This window comes from Macrobrachium rosenbergii, chromosome 3, assembly GCF_040412425.1.
Source record: "Macrobrachium rosenbergii isolate ZJJX-2024 chromosome 3, ASM4041242v1, whole genome shotgun sequence".
Classification (NCBI taxonomy): Eukaryota; Metazoa; Arthropoda; class Malacostraca; order Decapoda; family Palaemonidae; genus Macrobrachium; species Macrobrachium rosenbergii.
This window is the reverse complement of record NC_089743.1, coordinates 48443659-48470029: the sequence shown is the minus strand read 5'-3', so window position 1 is coordinate 48470029 and position 26371 is coordinate 48443659. Positions and strand designations below refer to the sequence as shown.

Here is a 26371-nt window from a genome sequence, read left to right as displayed (position 1 = left end):
GTAATCAATGGCCTCTCTCTCTCTCTCTCTCTCTCTCTCTCTCTCTCTCTCTCTCTCTCTCTCTCTCTCATGATTTCAGCCATCGCTTAGATAGTTCTACTTTTATTATTTCGTCTTTTTTTTTTTATTTATTTTTAAATAACAAAGACCACTGGGACAGTCAGCCTCGTGTCTTTTTCTAGCCCAGAGCCGAAGAAAACAAGACAATGTCAAAGGAAAGAAGGTGGAAGGGTGGGCAGACTACTCTGCCTCGTAAAGGGAGTTAGGAAGGCAGGGAAAACAAGCGGAAAGAGAATTCCAAAGCTTAGCTGTAGCACGAAGAAAGCAATTTCTGAAGAGTGTAATATTTTACTTTCCTGAAGAAGCTTTGCAATGAAATCAAGTCGCAAGATCTTGTTTATCCGCTGATTGAAGTCATTTTTTTAATAATAATGATAATAATACTAATATTAATAATAATAACAAAACTGCATTCGATATATCTCGACAAAAGATAGTGCTACTATGGGTATTTAAAATTTTTTTTTTTTTCCTTTTTAAATACCCATAGTAGCATGGTTTTGTGTTGTGATATACCGAATGCAGTTTTGTTTTTGTTATTATTATTATTATTATTATTATTATTATTATTATTATTATTATTATTATTATTAAGATGAACCATATTCATCTGGAAAAAGCCCACCACAGGGGCCACTGACTTGAAATTCCAGCTTCCTAAGACTATGGTGTTCATTCAAAAGAAGTAACAGAAGGTTTTGGGTGATACAGAAAGACAGAAGAGATCTCGCTTATTATAAAAGAAAAAAATTAAATGAACAAAATAAGTAAGTAAATTAGTAAGGTACAATGAGGATTTTATTAGATAAATACAGATAAATACTTTAAGAAGATGAACCCTATTCACATGGAACCAGCACACCAAAGGGGCCGTTGACTTGAAATTCAAGTTTCCAAAGAATATGGTGTTCATTCGAAAGAAGTAACAGAAGGTAATGGGAAATACAGTTATTATAAAAAACAGATAAATTAACAAATGTATAAAAATGTAAGTAAAATGCTAAAGTAGAAGTAATGCAGTGCGTCTTCGCTTGAACTTCTGAAGTTAAATGAAAGGTGAATACTAAAGTATGGTAAAGCTGGAGAACTCGGACAGCTAGGTAGGGAGGGAGAGATTGGGAATGGTTGAAGATAAGAAAAATATCGAAACAAAGAAGAGACCAAAGGGATTGCAACAGATAGAAAGCAATGCTTATGTGGCAGAAGAGAAGCTGTAAGGAGCCTTCCCTACCGCATGACATACCGCAGGCTCTAACCGCCGTGGTTGATATTAGTATAGCTCGGTACATGTGTACATATCGTGCGGTATTTAGGTAAATGATCTGGTTACGGGAGTTCGTAGAGGAGTGGTTTCATTCCCGTCGGGATGAGGATTACCTCGTCGAGGTCTTTCCGTTTTATAAAATTGTGAATCTATAAGGGGATGCATCTTGACTGAACACTGATATCTCCTCCCCCCCCTCTCTCTCTCTCTCTCTCTCTCTCTCTCTCTCTCTCTCTCTCTCTCTCTCTCTCTCTCTCATTGCCAGTCTGAAGATAATGTTATCCCAGAAGGGTTCACCGTTGTTGTATATTTTACATATTTATTTTATTAGTCGAATGACTGTATCTCTCTCTCTCTCTCTCTCTCTCTCTCTCTCTCTCTCTCTCTCTCTCTCTCTCTCTCTCTCTGAGAAGGGTCCACCGTTTATGGTTTATTCATTCATTTTACTTGTCAAATCTCTCTCTCTCTCTCTCTCTCTCTCTCTCTCTCTCTCTCTCTCTCTCTCTCTCTCTCTCCACATCTGTCGACAACCAATCAGCTGCAGTACTTAATAAACTTGCCTTTGCCGTTCCTTTCCTGGTCGGGGATCGAACGCGAGACCTCGATTGTGAGTCGAGCGCTAATCGTTGCATCACAAAGGAGAGGTGCTATATAATTATATTTGCATGTTTCATTGTCGTGTAATCTGTGCAGGTAAGAAAAGTATGTTGGCGACTATTTTGCGCTAGTATGTTGGCGACTATTTTGCGCTAGTATGTTAGCGACTATTTTGCGCTAGTATGTTGGCGACTATTTTGCGCGAGTATGTTGGCGACCACTTTGCGCGAGTATGTTGACGACTATTTTGCGCGGGCATGTTGACGACTATTTTGTGCTGGTATGTTGACGACCATTTTGCATGAGTATGTTGGCGACTATTTGGATTAGTATATTGACGACTATTTTGAGCGAGTATGTTGGCGACTATTTTGCGCGAATATGGTGGCGACTAAATTGAGCGAGTATGTCGGCGACTATTTTGCGTGAGTTTGTTGGCGACTATTTTGCGTGAGTACATTGACGACTATTTTGCGCGAGCATGTTGGTGACTATTTTGAGCGACCATTGATACTCTTTCAGTAAATTTATGTAACCGCTATTATCAGTTCGCGTGCGCCTCGCATTTTGAGAATCCGTCACGCGGAAAGATTCTAGGACGCCTTCATGCATAAATCAATAGGAGGCGGTGACGTCAAGTAGCCTTCAATTGATGATGGGGCCTAGTGTGTGTGTTTATTGATTGGTGTTGTACATTCTAGGTATGCCGATTGATTTATTGCAGTTCGGTAATAACGAAGAGAAAATGAAGAAGTGATAATAATTGTTCTTCGGCCTGTGGAATATTTTTGCCTGAGGGTTTTTGACTTTATAAGAGATTTAATGGCGTGACTTTGTTCCATGTTTTAGCTTTCGTGTAGAATAAAATCCTGCTTCATAAAAATAAATTCAGGAAGTAATATTTCTTCATAGTTAAGTGCAGGTTAATTATGATTCAGTATACATAAAAGCACATCTGACGCTTACCGTACACTCCTAATGTTTCCATACTGTAAAGTATTTTGTTTGGTCATTCTTGTACTACCTTGAAAGCAGCCACGATTCTTTATTAAAAGGAAATAATTTTGACTGACAATATCATCTGTTTCTTAGCCAAGGTCTTTCGCCGAAACCTTTCCAAACCTGTTTTTCTCCGTTGCCTATATCATTGCAAAGGAGGTACAGTCTTTTACTGGATAGTTTTAAGTTTCTTTATCAATTATTTCTCCTAGTGTGATCTTTGTAACATCCGCATTCTTAGACTGTTAAAAACATAGACATTACCTGGGCAAAGAATTGATCAAGGCTTGTTTATCTCTGCGGATAGAAACCCAGACGGAATTTTTGCTTTAAGACACGATCTATATTGAGGAATATTGGGGGGCCCCTCTCATAAAACGGATGCTGGAATGGGGGTTAGGAAAGACAGTTTTGCCCTACTTGATGAAACAACGAAAGGAGAGAAGAGGAACGGAATTAGAACTTAAACCTTATGAAAAAGATAAATCAGCCACTAGATTGAATCGAATTGAATTGAATATAGAATTTAGGCCAAAGGCCAAGCACTGGGACCTATGGGGCCATTCAGCGCTGAAACGGAAATTGACAGAAAAAAGTTTTAAAGGTGTAACAGGAAGAAAACCTCGCTGTTGCACTAAGTTAAGTATACCTTAGTTTTACCAGACCACTGAGCTGATTAACAGCTCTCTTAGGGCTGGCCCGAAGGATTAGATTTATTTTACGTGGCTGAGAACCAACTGGTTACTTAGCAACGGGACCTACAGCTTATTGTGGAATCGGAACCACATTATAGCGAGAAATGAATTTCTATCACCAGAAGTAAATTCCTCTAACTCTTCATCAGCCGGTCGGGGAATTGAACTCCCGCCCATCGAGTGACAGTCCGCAGCTCTACCGACTCACCCAACAAAGAGCTTGCACTATGAATCAATTGTTAGGAGAGGGTGGAAAGTAAGATGGAAGAAAGAGAATATGAAAGGAGGTACAGTAAAAGAAATGAAAGGGGTTGCAGCTAGGGGCCGAAGGCACGTTGCAAAGAACCTAAGTAATGCCTACAGTGCACTGTATGAGGTGCACTGACGGCACTACCTCCATACTGGGAGCCGCTAGGTTAGCCTCTAGAAGGCGGACGATTTCAGGTATTAGGGAAAACGAAAACGGGAAGAGAATTCCAGGGCTTGGCAAAGGATGGAAAGAAACAATCATCCGAGGGTTAATAATCTAGAGAAAATGCGGGAGGTGGTGGCTTGGTGGGTGTTTTGGGGGACTACTTAAAAGGAAGAGGCACTCTCACCGTCAGATCGACGTAAATGTGACCAAAATGGGGTCACTGATTAGGTGAGTCACCAAAGTTCCAGTATTAGTTGGACGGAATGAAAGGAGGAAGCAGTATTCTCAGAGAGGACAGGTAGTCAATATATTTTATTAAATGAGATGAAAAACTAAATAATTTAATTTGAAGCAAATATATTAGTTTTGTACTAAATGATATCAATAAAATAAGTCAGAAATAATTGGAAACTCAGAATGCTTCTGGAAAATAGAACTTTGCTTATATTTTCATGGGCACAGCCGAAGAATTGGAAGTGGAAGTAGAAAGAGAACAAGGTAGAATCTGCTCTGAACGTTGAGCTTATTTGATATAGAGATTTGGAATTCACGTTCATTTATGTGTGTTTATTGGTGTGAGAGGGAACCTGAATGAAGAGTAACAAAGGATAGCTGGTAGATGACATGAGAAGACTCACTAAGGACTGGATCATCAGGAAAAAAACAAGAATAAGAGAAGAGTTATCTTGGAGAAGGTCATTCATAAAGAGGAGAAGAACATCCTGCTGGAGAACAGTACCTTGATGCCAGTGCACCTCACGCGTTGCATCGTAGGCATTACTCAAGGTTCTTTGTAGCATCCCTTCGGCCCCTAGCTGCAACCCCTTTCATTCCTTTAACTATACCTCCGTTCATATTCTCTTTCTTCTAAGTTTCTTTCTACCCTCTCGTAACAGTGGTTCCACAGTGCAACTATGAGGTTTTTACCCCTGTCACACCTTTCAAACCTTCCTACTCTCAACATCCCTTTCAGCACTGAATGACCTCATAGGTCCCAGCGCTTGGCCTTTGGCATAAATTTTATATTCCATTCCATTCCAAAAGAACCTTGAGGAATACCAATAGAAATGGGGAAGGGAGCAGATGTTGCGCTATCAACAAAATTAAAATACAAAACTCAATCCTTATTCCTAACACGCTTTGCAATTCAGTTCTAGTTTTTGCATACGAATACCTGTGGCCTTTCATTTACATAAACGTATTACTTTCCAGAGTAAAAGGAATCTATCTGCAGGAGAATGCTGAAGGGTAGAGGAAGTCGGTTTAGATCGCTATCGAGGCATCGTATGGTTGTCCGAATCTATAAACGAAGGAGCAGGGATTGATAAGAAGCTAAGAGTGGCATTTTATTGCCGTCGTTTGGCGGCTGGAGATATTTAGGTTAGATATTAAACCCGAGGCAGCGACAGTCTTCTGTTTCGCTACTTACGAAAGAAGGGGAGCCATTATCTTAGAATATTGTGATTAGGATTACCATGAGTATAATGTTGTCTATTTATTTGTTTAATTTTTATAGTATTGCTTCACTGCCTGGTAATTTGTCAAGTTTTTCTTTTGTTAAATAAAAAAAAAAGTTAAAATTGCGCAGGTTTCTTTGGCGCAATCGAGTTTTCTGTACAGCTGCTACATCGTATATAATCAAGGCCACCGAAAATAGATATCTTTCGGTGGTCTCGGTATAATGCTGTATGAGCCGCGGCCCGTGAAACTTTAACCATGGCCCGGTGGTGGCCTATCGTATATGTTGCCAGAAGCACGATTATGGCTAACTTTAACCTTCAATGAAATAAAAACTACCGAGGCTAGAGGGCTGCAATTTGGTATGTTTGATGATTGGAGGGTGGATGATCAACATACCAATTTGCAACCCTCTAGCCTCGGCAGTTTTTAAGATTTGAGGCAGAAAAAGTGCGGACGGACAGACAAAGCCGACACAATAGTTGTCTTTTACAGAAAACCAAATATGTTACTTATTCTGAATTTTAATTTTTTTTATGTAGGAAAGCCTGAGAAAATGTATTTAATGTGTGCATGTGTTCCAGTGTAAAAGCACATGCCTTGTGGTTTATTTCTTTTAGATTTAATTTTGATTCATTCATCACCACGCGAATGACCTATTTGGTCCCAGTTCTTGGCTGGTAGTCAGCTCAGTGGTCTGGTTAAACTATTTTATTATAATAATAATAATCTTTTGTTGAATGTTTCGCAAACTGTACATATTTGATAGTAGAGCTTCTTGTTATTTCTGCTGAATATTTCCGGCTTTAAGAAATACAGCTATATCTTGTGCTTCACGTGACCAGAAAAATGGCAGTTTAGCATCATCTTTGGTGATCCTTTCTCTTCTGCTTTCTTATGAAAGAGAGAGAGAGAGAGAGAGAGAGAGAGAGAGAGAGAGAGAGAGAGAGAGAGATTCCAGGAATAGTAAGAAAAGGTAACGAACGAACTCGCGAGTTCTGTTACGTAATACTAATTCCATGTTCCTATTCTTAAGTATAACCTTATCGTTAGTTACGTTTGAACGGCTTTTAGAATTTTTGTATATGTTAGTGAGAACAGAACTAATTTGTTATTTAAGTTAGTAAAAACAGAGCCAAATTGTTATTCATGTTTGTGAAAGCCGAACTGGCTTATTATTTATGTTAGTGACAACAGAACTGAATTGTTATATATGCTGGAGAAAACAGAACCAAATTGTTATTTATGCTAGTGAAAACGGAACTAATTTGTTATTTATGTTAGTGAAAACGGAACCAATTTGTTATTTATGTTAGTGAAAACGGAACCAATTTGTTATTTATGTTAGTGAAAATGGAACCAATTTGTTATTTATGTTAGTGAAAACAGAACCAATCTGTTATTTATGTTGGTGAAAACTGAACTAACCTGTTATGTATGTTAGTGAAAAATAACTAATTTGTTATTTATGTTAGTGAAAACAGAACTGATTTGTTATTTAAGTTGGTTATTTATGTTAGTGAAAACAGAATTAATTTGTTATTCACGTTAGTTATTTATGTTAGTGAAAACGGAACCAATTTGTTATTTATGTTAGTGAAAACTGAACTAACTTGTTATTTATGTTAGTGAAAACTGAACTAACTTGTTATTTATGTTTGTGAAAAATAACTAATTTGTTATTTATGTTAGTGAAAACGGAACTAATTTGTTATTTACGTTAGTTATTTATATTATGAAACGGAACTAATTTGTTATTTATGTTAGTGAAAACGGAACAATTTGTTAAGTGAAAGCTGAACTTTGTTTTTTATTTAACTAATTTGTTATTTTATGTTAGTGAAAACGGAACTAATTTGTTATTTACGTTAGTTATTTATGTTAGTGAAAACGGAACTAACTTGTTATTTATGTTAGTGAAAACGGAAATAATTTGTTATTTACGTTAGTTATTTGTTATGAAAACGGAACTAATTTGTTATTTATGTTAGTGAAAACGTAACCAATTTGTTATATTTGTTAGTGAAAACTGAACTAAATTGTTATTTATGTTAGTGAAAAATAACTAATTTGTTATTGATGTTAGTGAAAATGGAACTAATTTGTTATTTATGTTAGTGTAAACGGAACCAGTTTATTTATATTAGTGAAAACTGAACTAGCTCGTTATTTATGTTGGTGAAAACAGAACTAAATTAGTTGTTTATGTTAGTGAAAACGGAATTTTCTTTTTTTCGTGAAAACATAACCAATTTTGGAGGAAACCTTTCGACGACGTAAAGGTCTAAGAGGAAGAGAAAATAAATATTGGAATCCGCAGATGTCCGTTCATTTGTTATGGTGTCAGTTCTGATGATGGTGGTGGTAGTGGCAGTAAGTAGGCTACAGAATAAGGTCAGCTAATACACAGTGAGTTAGGAAAGTTGATACATTTGCCAAGGAACTTTGAAATCTTTTCTGGGAGGACACATTTTACCTGTGGCAGTTTTCCTCAGTACTTGTCCTTGATTTGCTTTATTATTTTTATTTTTGGACGCAAGGAACAAAGTAACGAGGATGATAATTAAAAACAACTCGTATGGTAGCTCAAGATATAATGAAATACTTTATTATTATTATTATTATTATTATTATTATTATTATTATTATTATTATTATTATTATTATTCAGAAGATAAACCCTATTCATATGGAACAAGCCCACCAAAGGGGCCATTGACTTGAAAGTGAAGCTTCCAAAGAATATGTCGTTCACTCGAAAGAAGTAACAGGAGGTAATGGAAAATACAGAAAGAGGAAATTAGTTATTAGAAAAACAGATAAATTTACAAATAAATAAATAAATGAAGGGGAATTTCCATAGTAGTCTTCCTTTATTGGCATTACTAGGACATGTTTTTATATTACTCAGCAATAGTATGTGAATGCTTGCTCAACTTTTATACAAGGAGATATGTTGTTTTTTAGTTCTTGTGAAAATCGAGAAAATTATATATTGGGTAAATTGCAATATTGCAGGTTGCTAAACGCGGATATGAATGCATATTTCAACACGTTGCAATTTGCTTGCAACGCAGAGATGTTGCAAGCACCACAAAATTCGCGGGAATACCATGAATCTTATATTGCACCCGTGCACAAAGCAGCTTACGCGGGGAAGGTGCATCAGAAACAGGATTAATTGGAGATTCAGGAGAGAGGAGCTGGCTGGGACTTCGAAAGGTTCAGGCACGTGCTTCATTTGGTGGCGTGGATTGTTTTAGGAATTTGTTGTAAAACGAATAGGTAGAAATTGAAAGGTTCAGCACGCGGTTCATTTGGTGGCGTGGGTTGTTTTGGGAATTTATTGTAATGCAAATAAATAGAAATTGAAAGGTTCAGGCACGTGGTTCATTTGGTGGCGTGGATTGTTTTGGGAATTTGTTGTAAAACAAATAGGTAGAAATTGAAAGGTTCAGCATGTGGTTCATTTGGTGGGGTGGATTGTTTTAGGAATTTGTTGTAAAACAAATAGTTAGAAATTAAAAGGTTCAGGCATGTGGTTTATTTGGTGGCGTGGATTGTTTTAGGAATTTGTTGTAAAACAAATAGGTAGAAATTGAAAGGTTTAGCACGTGGTTTATTTGGTGGCGTGGATTGTTTTGGGAATTTATTGTAATGCAAATAGATAGAAATTGAAAGGTTCAGGCACGTGGTTTATTAGAGGCCGTGGATTGTTTTGGGAATTTGGTTGTAAAACGAATAGGTAGAAATTGAAAGGTTCAGCATGTGGTTCATTTGGTGGCGTGGATTGTTTTAGGCATTTATAGTAAAGCAAATAAGTAGAAATTGAAAGGTTCAGGCATGTAGGCCTAGTTCATTTGGTGGTGGAGATTGTTTCAGGAATTTATTGTAAAGCAAATAGTTAGAAATTGAAAGGTTCAACACGTGGTTCATTTGGTGGCGTGGATTGTTTGGGGAATTTATTGTAAAGCAAATAGGTAGAAATTAAAAGGTTCAGGCACGAGGTTCATTTGGTGGCGTGGGTTGTTTTGGGAATTTACTCTAAAGCAAGTAGGTAGAAATTGAAAGGTTCAGCACGTTGTTCATTTGCTGGGGTGGATTGTTGTAGGAAATTGTTGTAAAACAAATAGGTAGAAATTAAAAGGTTCAGGCACGTGGTTTATTTGGTGGCGTGGATTGTTTTAGGAATTTATTGTAAATCAAATAGGTAGAAATTGAAAGGTTCAGCACGTGGTTTATTTGGTGGGGTGGATTGTTTTAGGAATTTATTGTAATGCAAAGTAGTAGATATTGAAAAGTTCAGCAAGTGAATTATTTGGTGGCGTGGATTGTTTTGGGAATTTATTGTAATGCAAATAGGTAGAAATTGAAAGGTTCAGCACGTCGTTCATTTGGTGGCGTGGATTGTTTTAGACATTTATTGTAAAGCAAATAAATAGAAATTGAAAGGTTCAGGTATGTAGTTCATTTGCTGGCGTGGATTGTTTCAGGAATTTATTGTAAAGAAAATAGAAATTGAAAGGTTCGACACGTGGTTCGTTTGGTGGCGTGGATTGTTTGGGAATTTATTGTAAAGCAAATAGGTAGAAATTGAAAGGTTCATTACATGGTTCATTTGGTGGCGTGGATTGTTTAAGGAATTTATTGTAAAGCAAATAGTTAGAAATTGAAAGGTACAGCACGTGGTTCATTTGGTGGCATGGATTATTTTGGGGATTTATTGTAAAGAAAATAGTTAGAAATTAAAAGGTTCAACACGTTGTTTATTTGGTGTTGTGGATTGTTTTAGGAATTTATTATAAAGTAAATAGGTAGAAAATGGAAGGTTCAGGCACGAGGTTCATTTGGTGGCGTGGATTATTTTATGCATTTATTGTAAAGCAAATAGGTAGAAATTGAAAGGTTCAACACATGGTTCATTTGGTGGCGTCGATTGTTTTGGGAATTTATTGTAAAGCAGATTGGTAGAAATTGAAAGGTTCAAGCATGTGGTTCATTTGGTGGCGCGGGTTGTTTCAGGAATTTATTGTAAAGCAAATGGTTAGAAATTGAAAGGTTCAACAGGTGGTTCATTTGATGGCGTGGATTGTTTTGGAAATTTATTGTAAAGCAGGTAGATAGAAATTGAAAGGTTCAGCACGAGGTTCATTTGGTAGCGTGGATTGCTTTGGAAATTAATTGTAAAACAGATAGGTAGAAATTGAAAGGTTCAGCACGAGGTTCATTTGGTGGCGTTGATTGTTTCAGGAATTTATTGTAATGCAAATAGGTAGAAATTGAAAGGTTTAGGACGTGGTTCATTTGGTGGCGTGGATTGTTTTGGGAATTTATTGGAAAGCAAATATGTGGAAATTAAAATGTTGAGCAGTGGTTTAGTGGTGTTGTGTATTTTTGGGGAATTTATTGTAAAGCAAATAGGTAGAAATTGAAAAGTTCAGCAAGTGGTTCATTTGGTGTTGTGTATTTTTTGGGAATTTATTGTAAAGCAAATAAGTAGAAATTAAAATGTTCAGCATGTGGTTCATTTGGTGGCGTGGATTGTTTCAGGAATTTATTGTAATGCAAATAAGTAGAAATTGAAAGGTTCAGGCAATTGGTTCATTTGGTGGCGTGGATTGTTATGGGAATTCATTGTAATGCAAATAGGTGGAAGTTAAAAGGTTTAGCATGTGTTTCAGTGGTGTTGCGTATTTTTTTGGAATTTATTGTAAAGAAAATAGGTAGAAACTGAAAGGTTCAGCAAGTGGTTCATTTGGTGGCGTGTATTGTTTTGGGAATTCATTATAAAGCAAATAAGTACAAATTGAAAGGTTTAGTATGTGGTTTGTTTGGTGGCGTGGATTGTTTTGGGAATTTATTGTAAAACAAATAGGTAGAAATTGAAAGGTTCAGGCATGTGGTTCATTTGGTAGCGTGGATTGTTTTAGACATTTATTGTAAATCAAATAGATAGAAATTGAAAGGTTCAGGCACCTGGTTCATTTGGTGGCATGGATTGTTTCAGGAATTTATTGACAAGTGAATAGGTGAAATTAAAAGGTTCAGGCATGTGTTTCATTTGGTGGTATGGATTATTTTGGGAATTCATTGTAAAGCAAATAGGAAGAAATTAAAAGGTTCAGCACGTGGTTCATTTGGTGGTGTGGATTGTTTCAGAAATTTATTGTAAAGCAAATAGGTAGAAACTGAAAGGTTCAGGCATGTGGTTCATTTGGTGGCGTGGATTGTTTTAGGAATTTATTGTAAAGCAAATAGGTAGAAATTGAAAGGTTCAGGCATGTGGTTTATTTGGTGGCGTGGATTGTTTTGAGAATTTATTATAAAGCAAATAGGTTGAAATTGAAAGGTTCTGGCATGCGGTTCATTTAGTAGAAATTGAAAAGTTCAGGCATGTAGTTTATTTGGTGGCGTGGATTGTTTTAGGAATTTATTGTAAAACAAATAGGTAGAAATTGAAAGGTTCAGGCATGTGGTTCTTTTGGTGAGGTGGATTGTTTTAAGAATTTATTGTAAAGCAAATAGGTAAAAATTGAAAGGTTCAGGCATGTAGTTCATTTGGTGGCGTGGATTGTTTTAGGAATTTATTGTAAATCAAATAGGTAGAAATTGGAAGGTTCAGCACGTGGTTCATTTGGTGGTGTGGATTGTTTTAGGCATTTATTGCAAAGCAAATAGATAGAAATTGAAAGGTTCAGCATGTGGTTCATTTGGTGGCGTGGATTGTTTTAGGAATTTATTGTAAAGCAAATAGGTAGAAATTGAAAGGTTCGGGCACGTGGTTCACTTGGTGGCATGGATTGTTTTAGGAATTTATTGTAAAGCAAATAGGTAGAAATTGAAAGGTTCAGCACGTGGTTCATTTGGTGGTGTGGATTGTTTTAGGCATTTATTGTAAAGAAAATAGGTAGAAATTGAAAGGTTCAGCACGTCGTTCATTTGGTGGCTTGGATTGTTTTAGGAATTTATTGTAAAGCAGATAGGTAGAAATTGAAAGGTCCAGCACGTGGTTCATTTGTAAAGCAAATTGGTAGAAACTGAAAGGTTCAGCATGTGGTGCATTTGGTGGCGTGGTTTGTTTTGGCAAATATTGTAAAGCAAATAGGTAGAAATTGAAAGGTTGTGCAAGTGGTTCATTTGGTGGTGTGGATTGTTTCAGGAATTTATTGTAAAGCAAATAGGTAGAAATTGAAAGGTCCAGCACGTGGTTCATTTGTAAAGCAAATAGGTAGAAATTGAAAGGTTCAGCATGTGGTGAATTTGGTGGCGTGGTTTGTTTTGGCAAATATTGTAAAGCAAATAGGTAGAAATTGAAAGGCTCAGCACGTGGTTCATTTGGTGGTGTGGATTGTTTTGGGAATTTATAGTAAAGCAAATAGGTTAGAAATTGCAAAGTTCAACACATGGTTCATTTGGTGATGTGCATTGTTTTGGGAATTCACTGTAAAGCAAATAAGTACAAATTGAAACGTTCAGGCACGTGGTTCATTTGGTGTTGTGGATTGTTTTGGGAATTTATTGTGAAGCAAATAGGTAGAAATTGAAAGGTTCAGGTATGTGGTTCATTTTGTGGCGTGGATTGTTTTAGGCATTTTTTTGTGAAGCAAATAGGTAGAAATTGAAAGGTTCAGGTATGTGGTTCTTTCGGTGATGTGGAATGTTTCTGGAATTTATTGTAAAGCAAATAGGTAGAAATTAAAAGGTTCAGTATGTGGTTCATTTGTTGACTTCGATTGTTTCAGGGATTTATTATAAAGCAAATAGGTAGAAATTGAAAGGTTCAGCCATGAGGCTCATTTAGCGGCATGGGTTTTTAAGGAATTTATTGTAAAGCAAATAGGTAGAAATTGAAGGGTTCAGGCATGTGGTTCATTTGGTGGCGTGGATTGTGTTGGGAATTTATTGTAAAGCAGATGGATAGAAACTGAAAGGTTCAAGCATGTCGTTCATTTGGTGGCGTGGATTGTTTTGGGAATTTATTGTAAAGCAAATAGGTAGAAATTGAAATGTTCAGGCACGTAGTTCATTTGGTGGCGTGGATTGTTTTGGGAATTTATTGTAAATCAAATAGGTAGAAATTAAAAGGTTCAGGCATGTGGTTCATTTGGTGAGGTGGATTGTTTTAGGAAATTATTGTGGAGCAAATACTTAGAAATTGAAAGGTTCAGCACTTAGTTCATTTGGTGGGATGGATTGTTTTGGGAGTATATTGTAAAGCAAATGGGTAGAAATTGAAATGTTCAGGTATGTGGTTCATTTGATGAGGTGGATTGTTTGATGAATTTATTGTAAAGCAAATAAGTAGACATTGAAAGGTTCAGGCATATGGTTCATTTGGTGGGGTGGATTGTTTTAGGAATTTATTGTAAAACAAATAGGTAGAAATTGAAAAGTTCGGGCATGTGGTTCATTTGGTGGCGTGGATTGTTTTGGGAATTTATTGTAAAGGAAATAGGTAGAAATTGAAAGGTTCAGGCATGTGGTTCATTTGGTGAGATGGATTGTTTTATGAATTTATAGTAAAACAAATAGCTAGAAATTGAAAGGTTCAGACATGTGGTTCATTTGGTGGCGTCGATTGTTTTGGGAATTTATTGTAAAGCAAATAGGTAGAAATTTAAATGTTCAGGTATGTGGTTCATTTGTTGGTATGGATGTTGTAGAGATTTTATTTCAAAGTATATAGGTAGAAATTAAAAAAATTGTTTTGTGTTTTTAGATGAAGGTATAAAAGGGAAGATAGGTCCATATGCAAATTAGGGAAATGAGTTCATTGTGTCAACAACCTAGATGTTGTGACGCCAGTTTTGGTAACCATATATCAATCAATCTTGCAGATCACATGGGTATCAAGTGTATATCAGTTGAAATTATAAATAGAAAAGTGAAGAGGATAAGAAAGAAGAAACAAGCAAAAAATGAAATCGAGTTTCTGTACAGCCGCTACAGCGTATAATCAAGGCCACCGAAAATAGATCTGTCTTTCGATGGTCTCGGTATAATGCTGTATGAGCCGCGGCCCATGAAACTTTAACCACGGCCAGGTGGTCGCCTATCATTCAGCGTTGCCAAAAGCACGAGTATGGCTAACTTTAACCTTAAATAAAATAAAAACTACTGAGACTAGAGAGCTGCAATTTGGTATGTTTGATGATTGGAGGGTGGATGATCGACATGTTAACTTGCAACCCTCTAGCCTCAGTAGTTTTTAAGTTCTGAGGGCGGACAGAAGAAAGTGCAAACAGAAAAAGGTGCAGGCAGAATAAAGTGCGGACGGACAGACAAAGCAGCCACAATAGTTTACAGAAAACTAAGACGATGAGTGCCTGTGAACTTGTGGGAGCATGAGTGAGCATTTTAGGTGAAAAATTGTAAAGGAAAATTATAGCTGAGAGTAAGACTGTGAACTAGTGCGAATGAGAGGATGCTACCGGATGAGAACAAGGTCTTGTGGTGTAATAATAACTGATAACGTTTATCGCATTTGGTTGGACGGTTAATGCATGAACTGAAGGAGGAGGAAGGTGAAGGGGTTGTGTAGATTAAAAAAAAAATCAGAAAATGATTTTCAGGTTACAGGGAAGACTGTAAAAAACGGGAGAATGAAAATGCACCAGTGATTAGTATGATTATAAATGATAAATGGTATTATAATGGTGAGAATTTCACTGACTGACTAGGATATGTAGGGTATGCCTGCTGGAAGGACCAAGCGTCCATTTCTATAATAGAGCAGGCAGAAGGGCAGAGCGTAAGAACTGCAGGAGCACAAGACTGCTGTTCATATCAAAGTCTAGACCTTGATTTATACTTTCAGTGGTGTGTGGGAGGGTTTTTACAAAAACATGGAGAGGTGACAAAAGATTTTGTTGGGGATGTGAGTTATTTACCATTAAATGGTAGGGCGAGATTTTGAAAAGGAGGTAAGCAGCACTAAAAGAAGGCTTTATTATTCACAGACATGGTGAAAGTATGTCTTAGACAGGGCTGCTACATTTATTTTGTCTAATGTATGTTCACATAGGTAGATGTTATTGCGGGTTTCCCTGAGAACTGGTATCTAAAGAAAGTGGAACAGGTTTGGATCTTTCATTTAACTCATCAAATCATACCAGATTTTTTTTTTTATTTTAGAGACTGTAGAGTAAATTCCTGTGAACTCGGTAATTGCATGTCGACCCTCTCTTTGCAGAGTACTGGGTCACTCATTCCAGTCTGCTGTCCCCTTAATTCTCTGTTTACTTTCCCTTGTCGTGCTTATTTTTTCCTGTTTTTAATCCATTCGGTTAATTGTATATCCCTTTTTAGTCAGAAAATTAACTCTCTCTCTCTCTCTCTCTCTCTCTCTCTCTCTCTCTCTCTCTCTCTCTCTTTTAATCCATCTCTTGTTTTTAATCCCTTTTAGTTGATTGTATATCCCTTTTAGTTAGAAAGTTAAATTCTCTCTCTCTCTCTCTCTCTCTCTCTCATGTTCGATGTGCAACATCTGCCAGTCACGAATAAAAAAAAAAAAAAAAAAAAGAGATGAAAAAATATTATTTCCAGAAATGAACGGAAGCATTCACTCGTTCATTCTGCCACTTGTGACTTGTCCTTAGGACTGGTTGACTGGTGTTTGTTAAAGTGAAGACACGAAATCAATTCATCATTTGTTGTAGGCTCTTAGTCTTGCTTATATTTCCAGACATGGGTTTTATGTTTTTCTGCGCGACGTCTCTTTTGCTCATACTGATGATCTCAGATGGATTTGCCCTTTTTTAGTTTTCTGAAAAGAAAACTATTGTGCCGGCTTTGTCTGTCCGTCCGCACTTTTCTGTCCGCCCCCACATCTTAAAAACTACTGAGGGTAGAGGACTGCAAATGGGTACGTTCATCATCCACCCTCCAATCATCAAACATACCAAATTGCAGCCCTCTATCTCTCAGTAATTTTTATTTTATTTAAGGTTAGAGTTAGCCATAATCGTGCTTCTGGCAACGATGTAGGATAGGCCACCGCGGGCCTTGGCTCATACAGCATTATGCCGAGACCCCCGAGAGATAGTTCTATTTTCGGTCGCTGTACAGAAAACTCGATTGCGTCGAAGAAACTTCGGCGCATTTATTACCTGTTTATGTTATGATAAACCTTATCAACAGACATGTTAAAAAATTCAGGAAATGCCAAGGAAAGCAATGAGTTTACGGGCTGCTCTAAGAGCAAGAGCCCTTGCCAACATAGAGCTGGTTTACTCTTCAACAAGAAGCGAAGAGTTGTGCATCGGAGTGAATGAATGAATAAATGAATGGTTCCACCAAGCACTGCTGCTCATGCTGTGCACGCAGTTTCGTCGCTTCATCGCATTGCTCTCGTTGTCCCGTTACCAAGCAATTTGATACTCATTTTGGTTTGACTGATCTTGTTTTTTTTCTTTTCCAGTATTTAAGATGAATCTTCTTTATCCCTGACACTATCCCTATGCTAAGATGCCGGTTGCCTTTATGTGTCTTCCCCAACTATTTCTTTCTAAAGAAACTTCCTCCACTGAACCCTTCTTCTCCAGCTCCTCCTTCACTTTATCACTCCATCTAACATTCTAGCTCCCTCTTGACCTTCTACTCCTAGCAGGTTACACTCAAGACCTCTACACTCCTCTCTACTCGCCCATTCTCACCACATGGCCATACCGTCTCAATCTCGACTCTTATATCAGTAAGCTTTATTACTCCGAAACTTTTTTTTTCTTTATTTCGAGCCTGGTACGCAATGAGATCCCCAAATTCCATCTCAGCATCCTCATTTTTGTCTGCTGTAGCTTCTGTTTCTCCTTTCTTCTTAATGCCATGTTTCTGAACCATACGTCATCATTTTTGAATGAAGTTTACGTGCTCATAACCAGAAAAGTATCGACCATTGAAACTTGAAGAAAACAAGTAAAAAATGCGCCGAAGTTTCTTTAGTGCAATCCAGTTTTCTGTACAGCGTATAATCAAGGCCACCGAAAATAGATTTATCGTTCGGTGGTCTCGGTATAATGCTGTATGAGTCACGGCCCATGAATCTTTAAGCACGGTCCGGTGGTGGCCTGTCCCATATCGTTGCCAGATGCAAGATTATGGCTAACTTTAACCTTAAATAAAACAAAAACAAATCAACATACCAATTTGCAGCCCTCTAGCCTCAGTAGTTTTTAAGATCTGAGGGCGGACAGAAAAAGTGCGGACGGACAAACAAAGCCGTCACAATGGTTTTCTTTTACAGAAAACTAAAAACCACAAATTGGAGAAGTAATATATTTGGAAGCACAAACGGTTACGGAGCGCCTTGCTCCCTCTTCAGTGTGGAGACATGAAAACTGAACTACAGCTGTTATGAATGAAGTAAAAAAAAAAAAAAAAAAAAAAAAATGCCATAAAGGACTGTAGTTGTGTTTTACTGTCTCCTCACTGAGGAGGGAGCATGACGCTCCGAAACTGTGCTTCTAAATATATTTGCTCTCCAGTTCGTGGTTTTTTGCTTTGAATGAAGTAATTGTATACATTACTCGGTTTTTGATATATGGTCTTCTACTCGGTACATAAAAGAAAATCATAATTCATGCACTTCAGCCACACACAGAGTTCATTCACAACTTCTTTCATCCCTCGAGCGTGCTTAAGCATCTGCTTCTTTTTCCTTTTATTTTTCTTCTCCCAGCTTGTTGCATCATCAGCGTTCTGTTCATTCATGAAAATGGGAGAGTTGGAGGATGCAAATAGTACCGTGGTTTGGCACATTTGCTGACACTAAGCAGTAAGTTAGTTTAAATGGTCTCTGTTTTACACTGTGCTCCATTCTAAAATGAAAAGAAAAAGTCACAGAAAGATTGATGTACTATACTGTTGCGGATGATATTCATCTCTCTCTCTCTCTCTCTCTCTCTCTCTCTCTCTCTCTCTCTCTCTCTCTCTCTCTCTCTTATGTGAATAATTCTGCCTACCGGTACTCTGCATCTTGTTTGTGTTACATTTGTTCTTTGAAGGCATTTACAGTGAGAAAAAATCTTGTACACGTCTCTCTCTCTCTCTCTCTCTCTCTCTCTCTCTCTCTCTCTCTCTCTCTCTCTCTCTCTCTTATATGAATGTTTCTACCTACCGGTACTCTGCATCTCTCTCTCTCTCTCTCTCTCTCTCTCTCTCTCTCTCTCTTAAATGAACATTTCGGCCTACCGGTCTCTGCATCTCTCTCTCTCTCTCTCTCTCTCTCTCTTATAACAATATTTCTGCTTACCGGTGCTCTGTATCATATTTGCGTTACGTTTGTTCTTTGAAGGTATTTACAAAGAGTAAAAATCTTGTACACGTGTCTCTCTCTCTCTCTCTCTCTCTCTCTCTCTCTCTCTCTCTCTCTCTCTCTCTCTCTCTCTCTCTCTCATTCCTTTAAGGGTGGGGGTCGGGGTGGGGGCTGGGCGGTCTCTGTGACCGGTGTCTGCTCTGTTAATTAATGAATTCCTTTGATTTTCTTTCTTTTTTCCCTCAACGACGAAATACTGGTTTTCCCGAGGGAGTAAATTAATGCGCTGTTATGTCTTCCTTGAGAGGAAATGTGAGTCGAGTTTTAGTAAATATTTTAATAAATAACCAAAGAAATTCGTTATTCATTATGCAAAGTGACATAGAAGTTGATTTACCTTTGAAAGAAAAGAATACATTGATATAGTTTTAATCTATCTGAAAAATAGTTGTATAATACATTGATATAGAGTTTTAACGTATCTTCAGAAAAATAATTTTATAAATATAGAAGTTATTGAATAAATATGTTGAATGCATAGACTATTACTGCTATTGTAAACAAAGGATTTCATTATTTTAGTTAGTTAGCATAGAAGGTGAGCATCTCCGAAGGAATCCATTGATATAGAGATTTAATCTATTAGAGAAATAATTTTATTGTACCTTTGAAGTTCATTGAAGTAGATATTTGATATATTGTACCTTTGAAAGAATTGATTGATACAGACATTTAATGTATTGGAAAAAATACTTTTATAACTAACAGTAGTCACTGAATAAATATATGGAATGTATAGACTATTTCTATTATTACTACTGCTCTCTCTACTACTAGTAATAAGCCTAAAAATATTGATAAATATGATTGATGAAGACGAGGAAGAAAATGTCCCCATACACGAAAGTAAATGCCTTTCTTGCCGTTTACAACGGTGTAGTTCGATTCGGCGCATTCTTCAATACTGAGTGATGTCTATTAAATGAGAGGAGGAAGAAGAAAGTTATTAAAATTCCTCAAACGAAGCAGGAGACTCTGCCTGTGTTTTCAAAGGCATTCCTTAGACGAGCGTAATTTGAATGTCGATGAAGTGCGCATGCACTGGGAGTAGCCGTTACATCGAAGAGTCTCAGCGCTGGATTGAACTGAATTTAATCGAATTGAATATAGAATTTAGGGGAAAGGCCAAGCACTGGGACCTATGAGGTCATTCAGCGCTGAAACGGAAATTGACAGAAAAAGGTTTGAAAGATGTAACAGGAGGAAAATCTCGAGTTGCCCTATGAATCAATTGTTAGGAGAGGGTGGAAAGTAAGATGGAAGAAAGAGAATATGAAAGGAGGTACAGTAAATGAAACGAAAGGGGTTGCAGCTAGCGGCCGAAAGCACGCTGTAAAGAACCTTAAGTAGTGCCTACAGTGCATCGCATGAGGTGCACTGATGGCACTCCCCTCCTACGGGGTCCAAGGGTTGGAAGTACTGTAAACTGAGTTAAAATTAACAAGTATATCTTTGTAGTTTAGCACCCATATTCGTCAGTGACCCAAAAAGTTATTTGAAATATTCGAAAACGTTGGGAATTCTACTGAAAATACTCGCCAACGGCCATAAATATCATTTAGCCTCTTTTTCAGTTTTGCCTTAGTCCTGGGGTTTATAAAGCCCCCGTAGGGAGCTAGTGTCGTCATTGCACCTCATGCGGTTCACTGTAGACATTACTTAAGGTTCTTTGCAGCGTCCCTTCGGCACCTAGCCGCAACCCTTTTAATTCCTTTTACTGTACCTCTTTCTTCAATCTTACTTTCCACCCTCTCCTGAAAATTGATTCATAGTGCAACCGCGAGGTTTTCCTCCTGTGACACCTTTCAAATCTTTTTACTGTCAAGTTGCGTTCCCAGTGTTTGGCCTTTGACGTAATATCTATATTCTATTCTATTCTATTCTATTCTATTCTATTTCTATTCTGTTTATGCATAAGGACTGTTAAGCTACCAAATTCAGTGGGCTAGGCATAAGAGATAATTACTTTCTATTTACTTCCAGCACACGGATATGTCGGAAGAGATGAAGGCGGAGACAATGGAACTCATAGTGACGGCCTGTGAGAAACACCAGACCAACAACGAGGTAAAGATGACAGTCTCATTTTATTCTGCATGTAATTGCTGCTGCTTATTTTGTAAGCTTATTCTCCAAGTAATTGCTGCTTTTTATTTTGTAAGCTTATTCTCCAAGTAATTACTGCTTTTTATTTTGTAAGCTTATTCTCCAAGTAATTGCTGCTTTTTATTTTGTAAGCTTATTCTCAAAGTAATTGCTGCTTTTTATTTTGAAGAGGAATTTTTTTCGTTTATTAGCCAAAGGACTTTTGGTTTTCTTCTTCATTATCCAACTTTATTTTTATGGATTAGGAAGATAACTGGTCGCTTAAAGAAAAGTTTTTTTTTTCTATCAGTACTGTTTATGAAATGCTAAGATTTAGCATATATCTATATGTATATACATGTATATATATTAACAAGCAAAGTTTTTTTTAGAAATCACTGACCTTTCTTATTCTTAAACTAATGAATTAACCACCCAATTCCATTACCCGATTTTAGACAGATGGACTGTAGGCTAGTCATTATTCCTAGACTTTCTTTCATTCAGGGAACTTTTATCCTTTAATTTGATATTTGATGGAAAAGAATATCATTGCTCAAATTTATATTTAATTGAAATTATTGCAAGAGTTTGACCTGCATTTCGAACTCTTTTGATTTCTTTTGTGTTTCAAAGTTCCCATAATAATATTATCTTTATGCGATATAGATGATGCATTATCACCTATGTTTTCAAGTTTATTGACAGTTTTCCCTTCGGTGCTGAATTTAGATACTTCTGCCTTGGCTACTGCCTTGTCTCAGTTCTCCTTTGCGTTATTAGAATATTCTCCTGGGGGCGGGGGGTGGGGCTGGGGGAGGGGAGGCGGCTAGTGCCGTCAGTGCACCTAATGCGGTGCATTATAGGCATTACCTAAGGTTCTTTGCAGCGTCCCTTCAGCTCTTACATGCAACCCCTTTCATTCCTCTTACTCTACCTCCGTTCATATTATCTTTCTTACATATCTCTCTCACCCTCTCCTAACTGTTACTGCGTGGCGCAACTGCGAGGTTTTCCTCCTGTTACACATTTCAGACCTTTCTATTCTCAACTTCCCTTTCAGCGCTGAATGACCTCATAGGTCCCAGCGCTTGGTCTTTGGCCTAAATCCTAGGATCTTTCCTAGATAGTGACCCCCAAGGGTTTTAACCCGGTATGTAGCCACCTTTGCGGCGTGTTTAGTACAAGCCCGTTGGGGATTACCGTAAATCATAAACAAAAGACTGTAAATATCATAAAGATAATGACCGCCAAGAAATATTAGTCCTAGATAACGACCCCCGAAAACCCTTAGGGTCACTATCTAGGAAAGATCCAAATCCCATCTCCCATTTCATTGTTAGAATATTTACCAAAGGGGTCTGTGGAATTTGAAGAAGAAAAAAAAAGACTTTTCGTAGATAAGGAATGTTATTGGCATCGTTGGTGGAAGATTGCGTTGAAGAAACATCATTCGGAATCAGAAAGGCAAATTGTTTATATTGTTAGCTGATATTGCTCGGTTTTTAAAAAGTACTATGATGAGCAGAAAGGACCAACTTTAATTTGCCCTATGAGAATTTCGTCCCTTTCAGTTGTGGTACCTGTAAGCGCTTGAAGAAATAACAGACTACTTGATATATATCAAAATGAAGCTTGGGCTACTTTATTAAACACTGTTCAGACAGGCTTACGTAACCCTTAAAGCTCTCGTTTTGTGGGCGTGGTACCTATACAAATACTTGGCCCAAGATCCTGATGGCAAGAGTAGATGCCAGTGAGGTTATAGGGTCATTCAGAAATATTTTGTTCCTTTTCTGTGGGATGCGTCAGTCTGTAGAAATTAAGGTAGCAGGTTGTGTCGTCATTAAGATAAAATGTAGAGGATATCTATGGAGAACAATTACTTTCTTGAAAGGACAATGAAATAAGGCAAATTTTTATGTGTAATTCTTAATTCATTGTTAAAATTATACTTAGAGTCCTAGCACAGCTTCAGGATTTTCAGTGTATTTTTAACAACAGACCAAGATTTACGCACAGTAAAATGGTCTTATTTTATCTTCATAAAATGGAAAACTGATAAATAAAAATGAAGATTTCAGAAGAATAGTCTGATTAGGGAATTCTAGCTGACCTGGTCTTCTGCCAGATTGTTTAGTGCATAAGATATAAAAAAGCATAAAGAAACAAATGGCTTTCAAGAGTCCCTCAGGGAAAATGACAGAATCTCTGTAATATTAGAAAGGGCACTGGTAGTTCTTTCTTTTTTAACGTTTTAATTAGTATCAAATGGAACCGATTTATTTAAAAGTTTTGAGAAATGAAAACTTTAGCAAAAAGCTTGGGCTAAACAAGTAAAGGTTTCGAAGACCAGAGATATAGGAACTGAAACTAATGGAAACAAGTAAACATTGCGCCGAAGAAACTTCGGCGCAATCGAGTTTTTGGACAGCGTATAATCGAGGTCACCGAAAACAGCTCTATCTTTCGGTGGTCTCGGTATAATGCTATATGAGCCGCCGCCCATGAAACTTTAATCACGGCCCGGTGGTGGCCTATCCTATATCATTGCCAGAAATACGATTATGGCTAACTTTAACCTTAAATAAAATAAAAACTATTGAACCAAGAGGGCTGCAATTTGGTATGTTTGATGATTGGAAAGTGGATGATCAACATACCAATTTGCAGCCCTCTAGCCTCAGTAGTTTTTAAGATCGGAGGGCGGACAGAAGAAAGTGCGGACTGAATAAAGTGCGGACGGACAGACAAAGCCGGCCACGATAGTTTTCTTTTACAGAAAACTAAAAATAAAAGTTAAGAAGCAGCTTTTCCAGTGATCCTTTACGGAAACCAAACAAAAATACCTTCCCTACCTGGTATTCTGTTGATCTTTATAGAGGTTTGAGAATGTGTACCATAAGAGCAGATATGCAAAGCGTGAGATTCTAAAGCGCTGAAGTGGTAGGCTTGGGAGGCTGGAATCATTAAGAGAAATGTTGATTTGAAAATGAGAGTTAAACTAAAGTATTTTCACTAAAAAATAAAAAAATCTGGATAGAACGAGATATAAAAGAGGAAGAAACGAATCATATTGCATAACCATGTCTAGAATTTAATTGCCTTAGTCCCAGAATTTCTACATTTATTGCTTATAGAGTTCACCTCAGAGGCCTCAATATGATTGTTATTGGTTCAGGAGAAAGGCAGTTACAAGAATTCCGACCTGCTAAGGCAACCCTCTTGCCGCACACCACGAGCATTAATACTCGGTGGAGCCACTCATTTATTCCCGCTTCCTTCCTTCCACTTTGCTGTCCAGCCTCTCTAACTATTAATTCTTAGTGCAACTTTGAGGTTTCCTCCCAGTTTCACACTCGGTCCTAATACTTTATATCATTTGTCTTCAGGATGTTTATCTTGCTCTCCAACCACTGCAGCTCCTTTGCAGTGTCTCAAGCTCTGGCTGTAAGTTTCCCGATACTTGGTTTATGGCTGAAATTTATTGCTTGACTGATTCATTCGTTCGTTCAGGGACGAGCTCATGACATAACATTTCCGATAATTGAAGGAATTATTATCCCTTAAACGTAAAGTATCTAGTAGTAAACTTAAGAAAAATAACATCAGATAAGGGTCAGGGAAAATAACATCAGATAAGGGTCAGGGCCACCTAAACGTCAGAACGCGGGACTAGTCTGCTCATCCTAAAATTTACCCAAGCCCGGATAAATGGGGAGGGTAGGTGTCAGGAAGGGAATCTGGCCATAAAATCCAGCCAAAGCCAAATGTAACAGTGGACTTTCATCAGAAATCGGATAGTGCTAGGGCGTCTCCCGTAGGTGATGTGCAGGGACCTCCCCTGCCCCCTGTGATAATTGGGCAAGGGCTACTGGGTAATGGGTGACCCCGGTTAAAGAATCGAGTCCAAAAAATGAGAGGAAGAGTGAGGAGAAGGAAGATGGTGGTAGCTTTGAGAGTTGGAACTTTGAACGGGGGATGATGACTGGAAAGGGAAGAGAGATAGAATATCTGATGGAGAGAAGAAGGATAAGCATTTCATGTATGCAGGAGACTAGATGCGGGGGGGGGAGGGGAATAAAGTGAGAGTGCTAGGATGTAGATATAAATTGCTATATAGTGGAACAAACGAGGAAGGTAGAAATTGAGTGGGAATAATTCTATCAAAAAGCTTAAAAGACAGCATAATAAGCGTGAAGAGGAAAAGTGACAGCGCAATGGTTGTGAAACTGTGCCTAGATGGAAAAATAGTCAACATTGTGAGTGTTTATACCCCTCAAGCAGAATGTTATGAAGTTGAGAAAGTGGCATTTTGAGAGGAAATGGACTGACAAACTTAAATACCCACAGAAGAGAGATTAGTCATTGGTGGTGACATGAATGGACATGTAGGAAGGACCAGAGAGGGTATTGAGAGGGTGCTTGGTGGCTGGGGAGTTGGAGAGAGGAATGACAAGGGAGAGAGAGTTGTGGACTGCACAGTGTCATTTGATTTGGCTGTTGTCAACACCTGGTTTGAAAAGAGTAGAGCAAGAGAAAGTCAGATTGACTTCCTCATGTGCAGAAGATCACATCTGAGAGAGGTGAGAAATTGTAAAATTTTAAATGGAGAGTGTGTGGCAGCACAGCTCATGGTCGTGGTAATGGATTTGGAAATAAGGAACACATAAAAGGTAGACCTGCATGTGTCCTACCAACAATCAAGTGGTGGAAGCTGACACAAGGTGAGGAAGTGAGGCAGGAATTTAAGGAGAGGGTATTGGGGGAAGTTAGATTGCTAGAGGGAGTGCAAGAATGTTGGAATCACAACAGTATGGTGATAAAGAGGGTGGATGGAGAGGTGTTGGGAAAGACATCTGGAAAGAAACCTCCTGATGATAAGGAAACCTGGTGGTGGAATGATGAAGTGAAAGAGGTGGTGAAAGCCAAAAAGATGCAAAGAAAGAACTGGGAAAAGTATGGACAGCAAGATGATAAGGAGAGGTACCAAAGACATAAAAAACAAGTAAAGAAGGCAGTTGCACAAGAAAAGGCAAGAGCATTAGATGACATGTAGGAAGAGCTGATGGGGAGAGAAAAATTCACAGAATTGCAAAGTCGAGGGACAAGAACAGCAAAGGCCACTCCTACATAAAACAGGTTAAGGATGAGAATGAAGTGATTTTATGTAACGAGGACAAAATAAAGAAGAGGTGGAAAGAATATTATGAACACCTGTTAAATGAAGAAAATCCTAGAAAATTCTTTGAAGATGGATTCCAGAACCTTGGTATGACACATACTATTAGCAGGAAGGAAGTAAAGAAGGCACTAAAGAAGATGAAAAATGGTAAAGCAACAGGACCACATGGAATTCCTGCAGAGTTCTGGAAGAACCTGGGAGAAGAAGGAACAGACATGCTGTGGGACTTAGCAAAGAAAATATACAGTCAGAAAAAGATACCAAAAGAATGGAGAGAAAGCTTTATTGTGCATATCTATAA

The 26371-nt window shown here is 37.7% G+C and overlaps 1 protein-coding gene across 1 annotated transcript in view; it reads left to right on the top strand.

The window, feature by feature from the left end:
- The window catches only part of LOC136855453 (dynein axonemal light chain 4), a 90711-nt gene that overhangs the window by 44064 nt on the left and 20276 nt on the right, over positions 1-26371 (top strand). The window contains exon 2 of the mRNA XM_067132513.1: positions 20784-20867. Coding sequence (XP_066988614.1) covers positions 20784-20867 — 84 coding nt within the window. The remainder of the gene's footprint in view (positions 1-20783; positions 20868-26371) is intronic.